The 12,016-nt window shown below is 41.0% G+C and overlaps 1 protein-coding gene across 4 annotated transcripts in view; it reads right to left on the bottom strand.

Annotated features, from left to right (window-relative positions):
* CRACD (capping protein inhibiting regulator of actin dynamics) overlaps positions 1-12,016 on the bottom strand; it is a 280,742-nt gene that overhangs the window by 50,382 nt on the left and 218,344 nt on the right. For 2 of the 4 annotated variants that reach the window (XM_057502247.1, XM_036895229.2), the window contains one exon: positions 2,309-2,480. In XM_057502247.1, coding sequence (XP_057358230.1) covers positions 2,309-2,480 — 172 coding nt within the window. Of the gene's footprint in view, positions 1-2,308; positions 2,481-3,117; positions 3,229-12,016 lie in introns of those variants that run through there. The other 2 variants (XM_036895230.2, XM_057502248.1) reach the window with 2 other exon arrangements.

Genomic DNA, 12,016 nt, shown 5'->3' with positions numbered 1-12,016 from the left:
TGTGCTGTAAAAGCCCAAAGGAAATGAGAAATTTCAGGCAGAAGGAGCAGATCAATAATGAGCTATCTTTGGCTAAGGGAGACATTTGCAGAATTGCAAATTCTTGGAATTTGACAGCATGCTAAAGTTCAGCTCCTTTAAATTCACACCCAGTACAGAAATTCCCCTTCATCAGTCCCAGCCCCTGCTGGCACATAACCAGCCTCCCCATTTTAGGTAGTACAGTGATTAGGAATTTCTCTCTCACAATGGGCTGAAATGTCTCCTTGGAACCTCCACCCAAGATCGTGTTAAGAGAGTTTAGAGTTTTGTGTTTAATTAGAGCTGTCCCTTTGGAGATAGTAAATAAAATGCAGAGAAATTTTGTGAATCATTACACAATGTAAGGTAACATGACTGTCAACTGAGCAGTGAACTGAAAAATAAGAATAGTTGAAAATGTTTCACTTTCTCCATCTGTAAATAGGGTGCATAATAAAAAAATTCAGCTATACTGTAAGCAATGGATATAATATTTTTTTCTGGGTGGAATTTTTTGCAATTGAGAATTTCAGAGAAAAAAGAGGATTGAAAATTTTGAATGACATCTATTTTCCCATCTTTAAAAATTTTTTAAATATTTAAAGAGACATTTCTAAACTCTTTGCCTACAGCTTATCTTTCCAGCTTCCTTTATTATGAAAACAAGTGTCAAATAATTTAAATATAGCATATGTCTCATAAATGTAGGTTTGTCAACAAGAGTCAATAATAAGAGCATTTCTATATTTTATAGAAATGTAGCTGATCCAATGTAGAATTTTCAAAAGCTTTGTAAAACTTAAGACCTTAAGGGAAACTCCAAAGGAGCAAATGGAAAAGAACCATCAGAGTCCAGACTCCTCTAAGAATCCAACATAATTCAATAAGAAATTAGGGACTTGGCAAAACCATAAAAACTATGGGCTGTATTTTCACAAAATGGTCTTTCCAAAGCAAAACTTTCTAGACTCAACTTCATTTTGCATTTAACTGCTACTTAGTCACATTTTAGAATCTGTACCTCATTTTGATACTGAAAGGCAACAGGTTCACTTTCCTATGTTACAATGGAAGAAACTAAAGTAAATCAAAATGGACTCACACTGGACAATACTCAACTACTCTAAGTTCTGACATTCCAGCAGCTGGGTGTGCTCCTTTCAGTGAAATCATTTCCTTCAGTTGAATTCAATAGTTTTCTTATACTGACAGTGGAAAACAAATACAGGCCTGAAGAGGAAGAGTTGGTCTTAGGACTAACAGATGCTGTCAGTGAGTGCTGTAACAAGCTTAACGTGCACTGCCTGCCTGGGGATTTCATCATCTGTGCTCAGCTTTAGTATTCATTAGAACTTACTTACTGACATACACAACAGAGGATGTTTTTGTCCTTGTCCTTGAAACAGCAAAAGTATTACAGATCACATTGTCTATTCTTTCAACATGTATGAGGGCAACTTATGCAGTGCCAGGCATTCATAGGAACCTAATATGAGCTGCATAAAACATGGTCCCTGACTTCATGGAACTGGCAGTTGAATGAGAGACAAGCAAACCAATAATTTCCATAGGACAAGTTATTTGTTGGACCAGGCACGTGATGCTAGGGGAAGGCAGGCAGGGGCAGACACGTGAGATTGGGTAGTGGGACCAGGCTTCTATGCTGTCACTAGCAGACCATAACTATCTGTGACTCTGACTTCAATTCCCAGCACTCAGGTGAGAAAGGATCTCCTGACCCTGCTTTTCAGAGCTGACACTGTAATGGCCAGATTTAGTGCTTGTGTTCTAAGAGAGGAAGAAAGAGACAGGGAGAGGAAACAAGGAGCAGAAGTTAAAAATTCAATCCCAGACAGGTTCTGGAAGTTGCCAGAGATGGCCCAGGGTATGAAGGGTGACCAGCTTGTGCCTGACACTCAATGTCCTCGACATGGGTGTAAATTCTAATCTATGGTCACCCTCTCTCTTTGCCAAGCACAAGGACAGGGAATACAGTCTCCTTCAATCCAAGGAGCCTTGCTGAGTGAACCACCCCAGTGACGTGCTGCCTTCCACTGCCAGTGAGGGCAGCAAAGGAAGGTGAGACCCCTGTGCTCTCCCAGAGAGGGAGGCCAGACTCCTCTGCCAGCTCTCCAGGCGACCTCTCCACACAGGATGCACCAAACACCCGATGTTTTCCACCTTCCCAGAGATGGGCTACATCTGTGATTCTGCTGCTGCCCCCTTTGGGACCCCGTTCCCTACCTGAGACCCCACCAAAGAGCTGGGAAAAAGCGTGAGTCGTTACCTTAAATTATCCTCCAGGGTCTCCTCATCTGAAGAAAAGGTCCCATTGCTGACACTCTGGAGAGAGTGATTCTTCTTCCCCACTGATGCCTCCTGGGACAATGTGGTGTTTTTCTTTTTCCTTTTGCCAAAAAACTTCTTAAAAGGCTGGAATTTGCCTTCCCTCTTCTGGTCTGTGGATTACAAGATACACACGCTGCAGTTTGACAGGGCTGCACCTCGGAGCCTAAGAGCAAATGACAACGGAGCTGCCTCCAGGCGAGGGAGCAGGGGCAAAGGGCAGCATCAGAGTGAATGAGCGGCCAAGCCCTGTGCCAGGGAGGGCGGGGCCGGCCCCTCTCCGTGCAGTCAGGCCGAGATATGCAGAGCGAGTCTTCTGCCACCCAGACTCCCAAGAAGCACTTGAGGACAACATGAAGGGGCTCTAACCTTCAAGGCGGCTGGCACAGCACCCCCTTTGCAAGCCACATAAAGGTGGTGCCTGCTTTCTTTATCAAAGCAGATTGCCAGTGCCCTTCTACATAGAAGAAGCTGAGAAAAGCATTAAAGTCAGACAGGTGTATGTATGTATATAATCTCCTCTAGGAATCACTCTTTTAGATAATACAGATAATAACTGCTAACTCTTGGCATAAGCTTTGCCTCCAATTCCCTCCATCCCATGTATTTCCATTTTTTTTCTTGTCTCCCTTTAAAATCTACTATGAAGAGCCCCAAAGGAGTTGCTATGTACATATGTCCATAAATTACTTAACCTAGTCAGGACCCAGGCTCACTGCCAGCATTCCCTACAGATATTTTAGGTGATACCTTTCAGTTCTTCAGATCATTCCATTTATTCCTCAGAAAAGTGTAAATCACCCCATACCCAAAGAAGTATCTTCTCTGATCTTCTTTTCCTAAGAAGCTTACACAGCCGCTTATCCAAAGGTTAGACAATCTTTTCATTTTTTAATTACTAACCCCTTTCTTAGAGCAGCACCACTGCTCTAAGAACTCTACAAATATTAACTCAGTTAATCCTCACAACAACCCGTGACATATGTACTATTAACAGCCCCATTCTACAGTGAGGAACCCGAGGACAGTGAGATGGGACGACTGGTCTGTGTCACCGGAACCACAGCTTCGAAGCTGGAGTCAGGAGCACCGAGGAAAAGGACAGACGAACACTCACGGTGCGTACAGAAAAATACCTGCATGCACAACATGGGTACGAGCCCCTAGGGCATATCAGAGCTGTCAGACCCCTGCTGGCCAGCTGACAGAGAGATCTGGGTATGAAAATGAGGTTAATGATGTTCAAGGGAGTCATCTCACCTCCTCTGGTGATTGTTCAATTCTGGCCTTTCTGAGGGAGAATTTAAAGTGAGGAAGAAGGGGTTAAACGACTTAGCCCTGAGCTGTGATGACATAAGACAGTGGAGGAGCCACCATTTGATCAATCACCATTGATCGATCACCATTTGAGGACTGTTTTTGAACCTGGCACTCTAGCACTTCATGCTGTACATGCTATGGGCAATCACCTGGCGTAGGCACACACATATATCCTGGAAGATGTGTCAAAGTCCAAACGTCAGTGCACTCCTCAGTCAGTACTTGGAAAAGGCTGTTTCGGCAATGCTTTGATTATTATCAGGAAGATAAAATAACAGTAAAACCTACCTGAACTATCCATCTTATCATGAGAAAGAGACAGTCTAAGTCCTAAAACACCAGTCTTATTTATCTTATTTCAGAGGAGGAGTCAGAACACAGAAGCTTACAGGTCTGTTCCAAAGTCAGTGCTTTGTCACATCTGGTATAAAAAATAACTTCTCTCTTCCTCATTTCCCACATTACTAGTATGTTTCCTATCAGAAATACCTTTACATTTTAAATAAAACTTAAAACTCTATTTTTATGATAACTGTATTATTGACTGTGGCAATTAATTAGTTCTCTAGGATTATCTTTGGAAGACTCAGTAATTATATTTAGGCCTACCCTAATAAGCAATATTAATAGGGAATGAAATTTTACAAACCAGAGAAGTTTATACTCTTATTTACTTGATTCCCCAATTTTATTCTCAAACTGTGATGTAACATCTTTCACATTAAAAAAAGCAAGTACTTAAATTTCATGAAATATTTGCAACACCATAACAACCATTATATATGAAAACCTCAGCATGTGTCTATAAATATTAATTAAATAAATCATTTTATGATCAATTTATGATTTGGGGGCTGCACTAGCAGTCTGTCTCCACAGAATCACCTGAATTAACTGCATGGTCATCACTAGCAGCCATTTTCTTGATAAATAATACCAAATGTTACTGTGAATACTTTTGTACAGATGGGGCCTAAAAGATCAAAGCAATTCTAATACTATAGTATAAACACAGCACTTCTGCAGTGCTAACATGAAATATTTCAAAATTCAACTGCCGTATAGAAGGAGTGTAGTTTAGCAAGTTATTCTCTAACATTAGAGTATTTAAGATGGCATTGTAGAATTTTACAACACAAATTTACTTTTATTGGGTGGTTGCAGCAGTGGGGAGAAGACGGGAGGGCAAATGAAGAAATGGTTTTTCTAGTAAATTTGTTTTTTTTACTGGCTACAGCTCCAGTTAGGGGTTAAATGTGTGGGCCCCAGAGACAAGAGTACTTGGCCTTAATCCTGGTCCCATCTTTTAGTAGCTATGAAACATCTGCTTACCAGCCTCTCTGGGAATTTACCATTTTAAGCTGTAGGACTGAATTTATAGGAGAAAAGGCAGTGGGTGCCACATTTTCTTAATATTTCAACATTTTTCTGTTGTATTTTTTCACATGAAAGAACCTGTCTATGTATATACACTACTTCAGGGATCACAGTACTTTTCATTCTTTAAGTTCTGAACTGAATTAATTAATTTTTATGAACTAATAATTACCTTAGGGTATTTTTTTTCATTTAAAAAGTGCTCATTATCTATTATTTCATGGATATAATTACATACCATTTCATGGGTACATCATCATAATTGCTAGTTTATATAAAAGATTCTAAAAATTAAAAAAAATCACTGGGCAGGTGAAGCAAATCTGATTCATTTTCCATGTGTCATAAGGATGTAAATCTTATATTTGCATTTCTAAACCTAAAATAATAAAAGCATATAATTTCTCTGCATTAGATTTATGGTGTGCTTCCAAATGAGAAACAATTTTCTATCATAGTTCATTTTAAGCATCCTAAATGACTTAGTCTGGGGTTTCTCAGAATGTGCTCTATGAGTTGGTACCAAGTTCTTAATTCAAAGATCAGTACTACATTTGAGAATCCAGGTAAAATAATGCTAATTTGCTTCTTTACTATGGGACCTTTCAGAGTCTTTATAGTATGTTGATATCATTATTGTTCTTTGAAAGAGCAGTCCTCCCAGAACTTATCTGGCCATGGATACTTGACTTTCTGGACAGCCGTCATGACTAGTGTTCTCTGAACATACTCTGGGAAACACTTGCTTTTTCCTTATTTCTTTCAAATATCTTTTAGTTCCTATAGATACCATGTATTTCATACACACCCTCCCCTAAACTTGGAGTACACTGCTCAGTAAACATGACTGAGCTGACCCAAACATTTCAATTAAATAAACCTAATGTTTTAGGTCAAAATCTGATGCCAAATAGGCACATAAATAGCATATATTAGAACACAGTACACAGCAACAGTCTGAATCCTATGATTTTACTAACCTAAGAGGAATTTCACAATGTTTTTTTAGCTCTGGGGCATCAGAATACTTCAAGAAACTGTTCAGTTTAAAAAGATTACTAGAAGGACACTGTAGTGGAAAAGTAGTGGTTACCACATTTTTACTGTACCCCATAATCCCAGTACATTTCAGTTAAACTAAGAGGTTGGCAACACATCAGACAGGCTGTGCTCTCCAGGGCCATGACAAGACTGAGGACTGGGATCCTACTTCCAGAGGGGACGGGAGCAGGACTGTGGCAGGCTGCCAAGTTACATGAGAGAAGAAGGAATAGTTTTCTCCTTTCTGGGGAAGCATGGAGGAATATATTTGCTGCTGTGCAGATTCAGAAATGAGGAGACAGGATAAAAAGTACTTCTTTAGAAGAGGGCGGGGGTCCCTGGAACAAATGGCAAGAGGCCCAGGGTGGTAGTGACTGTGGCTTTCACAAGTCAGGGGTCACAGGCAGAGAATGTGGTGACCAGCCCGTATCAGGGAATGCCAGGTCCTGGACACCTGGGTGGACAGGCTATGGCATGTAGATCTCAAAGGCAAGTCTATAGTTTAGGTTTGTTTCCTCATCCAGCAATATCATTTTTTTCTCTTTTCAGCATGATGAAATTCTACTAATTCTTCAGGACTTATGCCCTTGACACTTTTCCCAAGTTCAGTGATAATTTGAGCTTTGGCTTCTGTGCACTTTGCTTATACTTCTACTGTGCCATGTGCTACGTGCTGAACTGTGTCCCCCCAAAATTCATATGCTGAATCCTAACCTCCAAGTACCTTGGAATGTGACTTTATTTGGAGACAGGGCTTAAAGAGGTTAAGGTAAAATGAGGTCATCGGGGGGCCCTAATCCAGTATGACCGGTGTCATTATAAGGAGAGCCTGGGACCCAGACACAGAGGGAGGACCACATAGAGATGCAGGGAGAAGACGGCCGCCTACAAACCAAGAAAAGAGGCCTCAGAAGAAACCAACACCAGTGATCCTTGATCTTGGACCTCTAGCGTCCAGAATCATGAGAAAAAAAATTGTGTTGTTTAAGCCATCCAGTGTGTGGTACTTTGCTATGCAGCACCAGCAAACTAATATACTGCATTATAGTTGTGTGATATTAAAGCAATCATTTTGGATCTGCTGTTTTGTTTCTCTCTGCCTTCATACCTTTACACACATTCTTCTTCTACCTGGAATGCCTTTCTCCCTTTGCCTAAAGAATGCCTAACTATTCCCCCAAACACATTCCAGTTGTGCTGTTTCCAGGAAAGCTGTCCTTGAACACTCCAGCCAGAAAGAAGGACTCCTCTTTTCTCCATTTGTGCATGTAAAAACACCTATTACAATACCTCAAAGTGTACCACAGCTCCTAGACTGCAAAATCCATGGATACAGGGACGATGCCTTATTTATTCTTCATCTACATCAACCATCATGATCCATGACACAAAGCAGACACTCAATAATATGAATCTGCCATTCCCTATCTCCTTGGGGCCAGATGTTTCAGAAATCAAAAATTTTTCAGATTGTATAAAGGTATATACCATAAGGGATCTCCTGTATTCCAGAAATACTCTTCCTTACTTCCACTGTGGACGGGCAGACCAATTTTTCCCTTGATAATCAGGACCAAAAACTCTGACCAGAACAGTAACCCTCTTCTTTGCCTGCTGTTTGAGAGCATGGAAGTGGCTCAATGCAATAAATCTGTATCATTAGGTAGGCAGCTGATCACCCCAGGGAACAGCACCCCAAAGACTCAGTATTGACCTCTGTTGGCATTGGTGACTGGAAGTCAATGCTGCTGAACTGCCACCATGGCCATTCTGTTCATAGGCCCATTGACAAGAGGTTGGGGAAAGAGGCTGACAGGTATCCACAGAATGAGTCATCCTATACACTTGATTATTAAAATCTTCCTGAGGTCATCCTTTGGTGAGCATTCATATGGGACATAAATATCTTGAAATCCTTTGCCCATTCAGAGAGGTCTATCCACATACCTCTTTCCCCAGACCTCTTAAAATGAATAATCAAGTGCTCTGACTCAAGTTCTGCCTGCTGGGAGGAATCCCTTCACCATTGTCTTTCAGGGCTATTCCAGAATGGGGCTAAAGCATTATAACTTGAGTGGTGCCTGAATTTTGGGCAAAATTAGGCCTGGGTTTTCCCCTCCAAGTCCACCAGTCTTAGGGAACTCCCCCTGAGGCCACAGCTGCAGGCTGGGAGAAAGAAGCAGGAGCAGGGACCGTGGGTATTTGGGTCACTTCTTCATTAACTTACTTGTGCCTTAAAGGTCTGCTTGAACCTGATCTCATATATACCACTTCCTTTTGTTAATGCTGTACCGTTGTGCACGCCCAGCTTTATGGCTTGGTGGGTCAGACAACACCCAGTTCACCAAGGGCAGCTCAGGTCACATGGTAACTTGGTGGCCCATGGTTAAGCATTCAGATTCTACTAACACCCACTAACAAGCCAAAAGCTATTTCTCAAAAGGTGAGTAGTTATCTGGAAAAGATAGCAGAGTTTTGCTTCAAACTCCTAAGGCTGTGTGCTGTAATTCACACACAGGGGGCTGCCAAAGGCTCCAAACAGCCTCCCTGTCTGTCAGGGAACCTCCAAGCATTGCTGGGTCTGCTGGAGCATGGAGCCCCAAATGGCAGAGCACTTTGCATGGCAACCTGGATCTGCACAACCTTCTCCTGTTCTGGACACTCGAAACGAAAAGTTTTTTTGTTACTCGGTAAATGGGAGTAGCACACCCAAAAGGAACAGGCTGCCTCCAACATTCAAAGAGGCCTACTAGGCACTGTGCCTCCTTTGGTGGTAGAAGGGGCCAGATGTAACAACATATTCTTCACCTTAGTAGGGATATCACTTTATGCCCAAGTTCACTAGATTCCTACAAATTTTACTAATGTGAAAGGCCCTGAATTTCAGTGGGATTTATTTCCCATTCTCTGGCAGGAAAATGTCTTACCAACATGTCTAGAATAATTGCTACCTCTTACTCACCAGGTCCATCATGTTTGCAAGTTGTAATATTATTATATGTCCCTGATTTCCTTAAAAAATAAGATGATTTTTATAAGAGTCAGTATCTCAGCTTGTCTTAACCTTGACCTGTTAACAATTTCAAGGTCTGTGTCTTTTCATTGGTACCTTAATTAAATTGAGAGCTCGATGGTACTAACGTACCAGAAATGAGCTCTGAACAATGTAATGTTTATTGAGGATTGTTGAGTAGAGGGCATTCAGTAGTATGTGTGGCTGAAACTAGTTTAAGTGAGCTAAAACAGTTGGAGAGCTGAAAATCATGAGAAAAATTGTAGTAATTATTAGTGAAATACTGAGACTTAACTCAGTAAAGGTTAGTTAAATAATTATTTACAGATTTCAGAATAACTGCACTAGTAATTTTTTCTAAACCAGAGGCAGGTGCAATCCTTAGTTCCCACTGGATAAAAGATGAGTTTAGGATCTAATTCTCAAACCATGCCTAAGTCCATAAAAATTCTTAAAGATGAAAGACAGGAATTACTTATTCTACTATGTGAGCATCAGTTCTTAATAAGCTTGGCAGGAATTCTCAATGCTGTCGGTGGGAAGTGGACCAAGTTCAAAGTTATACTAGTGCCTTAGACCCATCAGGCAATTTGCTTGCTTTGTAGTGTGTAGATGACCTATGAAATACAGACCCAAGTGGCAGCAGAATGAAACTGCTAGTGTTCTAATGGTCTAGGAAAAGAATAAGAACCCACAGGGTCCTCTGTGCTTACCTATCGGTAGAACTACACTGATATTTCTGAGAACAGAAAAAAAATATTGTTTTAAAAGATCTTTGAATGAAATTCTACAATCTTGTCTCAATATCCCAGATTGTGTCCAATAGTTCTGTTAGGCTATTCTTCCATGATCTGAACTCCATTCTCCTGCACTGACACTAAGCTCATTTCTTTTGGCTCCTATTCTGTTCTCCTTGGACAGCACTATTCGGGGAATGAAGCAGCCCTTTAAGAATCACTGCTCTCCCACCAGATTTCTCATTCACAGACAAAATCTTGGACAATAGCTCAGACAGGTAATAGATTCACTTTGGCACTGTCCTACTCCAGAAAGACAAAAAAGACACAACCACTACCTGTTCTGTAGAAATTTTCCATTAACTCATGTGCCAGATATAGATAGAATAAATGACAGTCCAATTCTGAGATTGTAAGTGTCAATGATTTAGATTTCCACCAGTATCTTGAATGTGTTACCACTTTGACTAGTAACCACTGGGGTTTGTGTGATGTGGGAGTAGAGGGAAGAAAGCAAAGCTGTCCCTTTTCCTTTCATGGTTGGGAATCATTCTTGTGAGGTAACCCAGGTCCTGCGGCTACAGGTACCTTAGAAATGCAAATGTTTGCCACACAATTCACTGTCTAAAGCCTTCAGATAGAGTCACAGGAGCCCCACAACTAAGATCAGGAAACCTCACAAAGGTCACATCTGAACCACAAAAATTATGTCTCAAATTTTGTCACCTAAATGCAGCCCCTCTGGACAAATATTCCTGCTTTTTTGTTTGTTTGAGCATCACTGAGTCCACAGGTGGCTGAAACAATGATATTTTTGTTTACTATTTCTTAACAAGGAGAAATGCTCTTCCCCTCAAGAGGTCATGTGAATATGGAGAAACAATCCCTAGAGTCTTGACGATCTGGGTTTATTTAGTCACCTCTCCATTTTCTAGCTTCTTAGGGCCTCAGTTTCCACATTTGTAAAATGAAGCAACTAAACTATATACTAAGATCCCTCCCAATTTTAAAATTCTATAACTGTTTCTTTAAAAAGTTAGGCAAGTTTAGAAAACATTCTGGCTCATAAAACTTGTAACGTTTTTCATAAATTATCTATTAATTAAGCTTTCCCCAACCCTAGTTTGTCTTCAACTTTTACTGGTTTTTACTACCATCATGCTTATTTAGCAAAATTAAGAACATTCAGGGCTTGAGAGAGGCAATAACGTAGTGGGAAAATGGTGGAAGGAAGCCAAGTTATTCCATCTCTTTGTGTCAGGATACAGTCTTTGTTCCTAGGAATGACAATGCCTGCAGAGAAGGAACAGTGTCACATCCTTAGAATCTCAGTCCCCAATCCTCATCACCCTGCTGCCATCCTAGTCTGACTCAGTGACGTTTTCTAAGAAAATAGTTAATGTGTGAGCCTCAAATCTGGGCAAAATATGCCTTCAGACATACTTCTAAGATACTGGGGAATTACATCAGCCAATCAGGGTTCTTTCTAAGTCCTGAAAGGCAAAGCCAGATGGGTGCTGGACAGGCTTAGATCTATAAGCCAACGATATAAATGGAGACATTTTAGTCACTGGCGAATTCTGCCCCAGTATGTGCAGACTTTGCTAGCCCTGTGCTTGCCTGTTTGCTACTCTTGGTGACTTGTACATTCCCTAACTAGACTCTTACTCCATGTAATAATCCGACAACTATATGCTATCTACTAGACTCAGTAGTAGATATTATTGGAATATCTATTGGAAAGCATTATTATTTTGTCCAGCACAGGTCAGCACTACCTCTGCAAGAGCCCTGGTTCCATCAAGAGCATCCAGTGCAGACCTGGGACTACAACTAACAAATATTTACTGCAGTGCCGTCCTACTGTGTACAAAGCACAGAGCTAGCACTGGCCTATCACAGGAATTCATGAGTTCCTGATGCCAGTTAATACTCTAGGAGGAGAGTAAATTGTTTTATAAAATTCACAGTTACCAAGATTCTGGCATCCTAAGAGAAAAAACTGGAGTCTTGCTAGGGGAAAACCTGTGGTAACAGCTGATGGGGCTCTCCCTACTGGAGGGTCCAAAGAGCTTTAGTAGTAGTAGTGATGGTGGTGATGTGGTGTATGTGCATATTAGGAGTGAGCTGGAAGAGGATGTGAAGTCTTCTCTCTAGGGCA

This window comes from Manis pentadactyla, chromosome 5 (genome assembly GCF_030020395.1).
Source record: "Manis pentadactyla isolate mManPen7 chromosome 5, mManPen7.hap1, whole genome shotgun sequence".
Taxonomy (NCBI): domain Eukaryota; kingdom Metazoa; phylum Chordata; class Mammalia; order Pholidota; family Manidae; genus Manis; species Manis pentadactyla.
The sequence above is the reverse complement of the archived record's forward strand: the minus strand, read 5'-3'. Positions and strand labels throughout refer to the sequence as shown.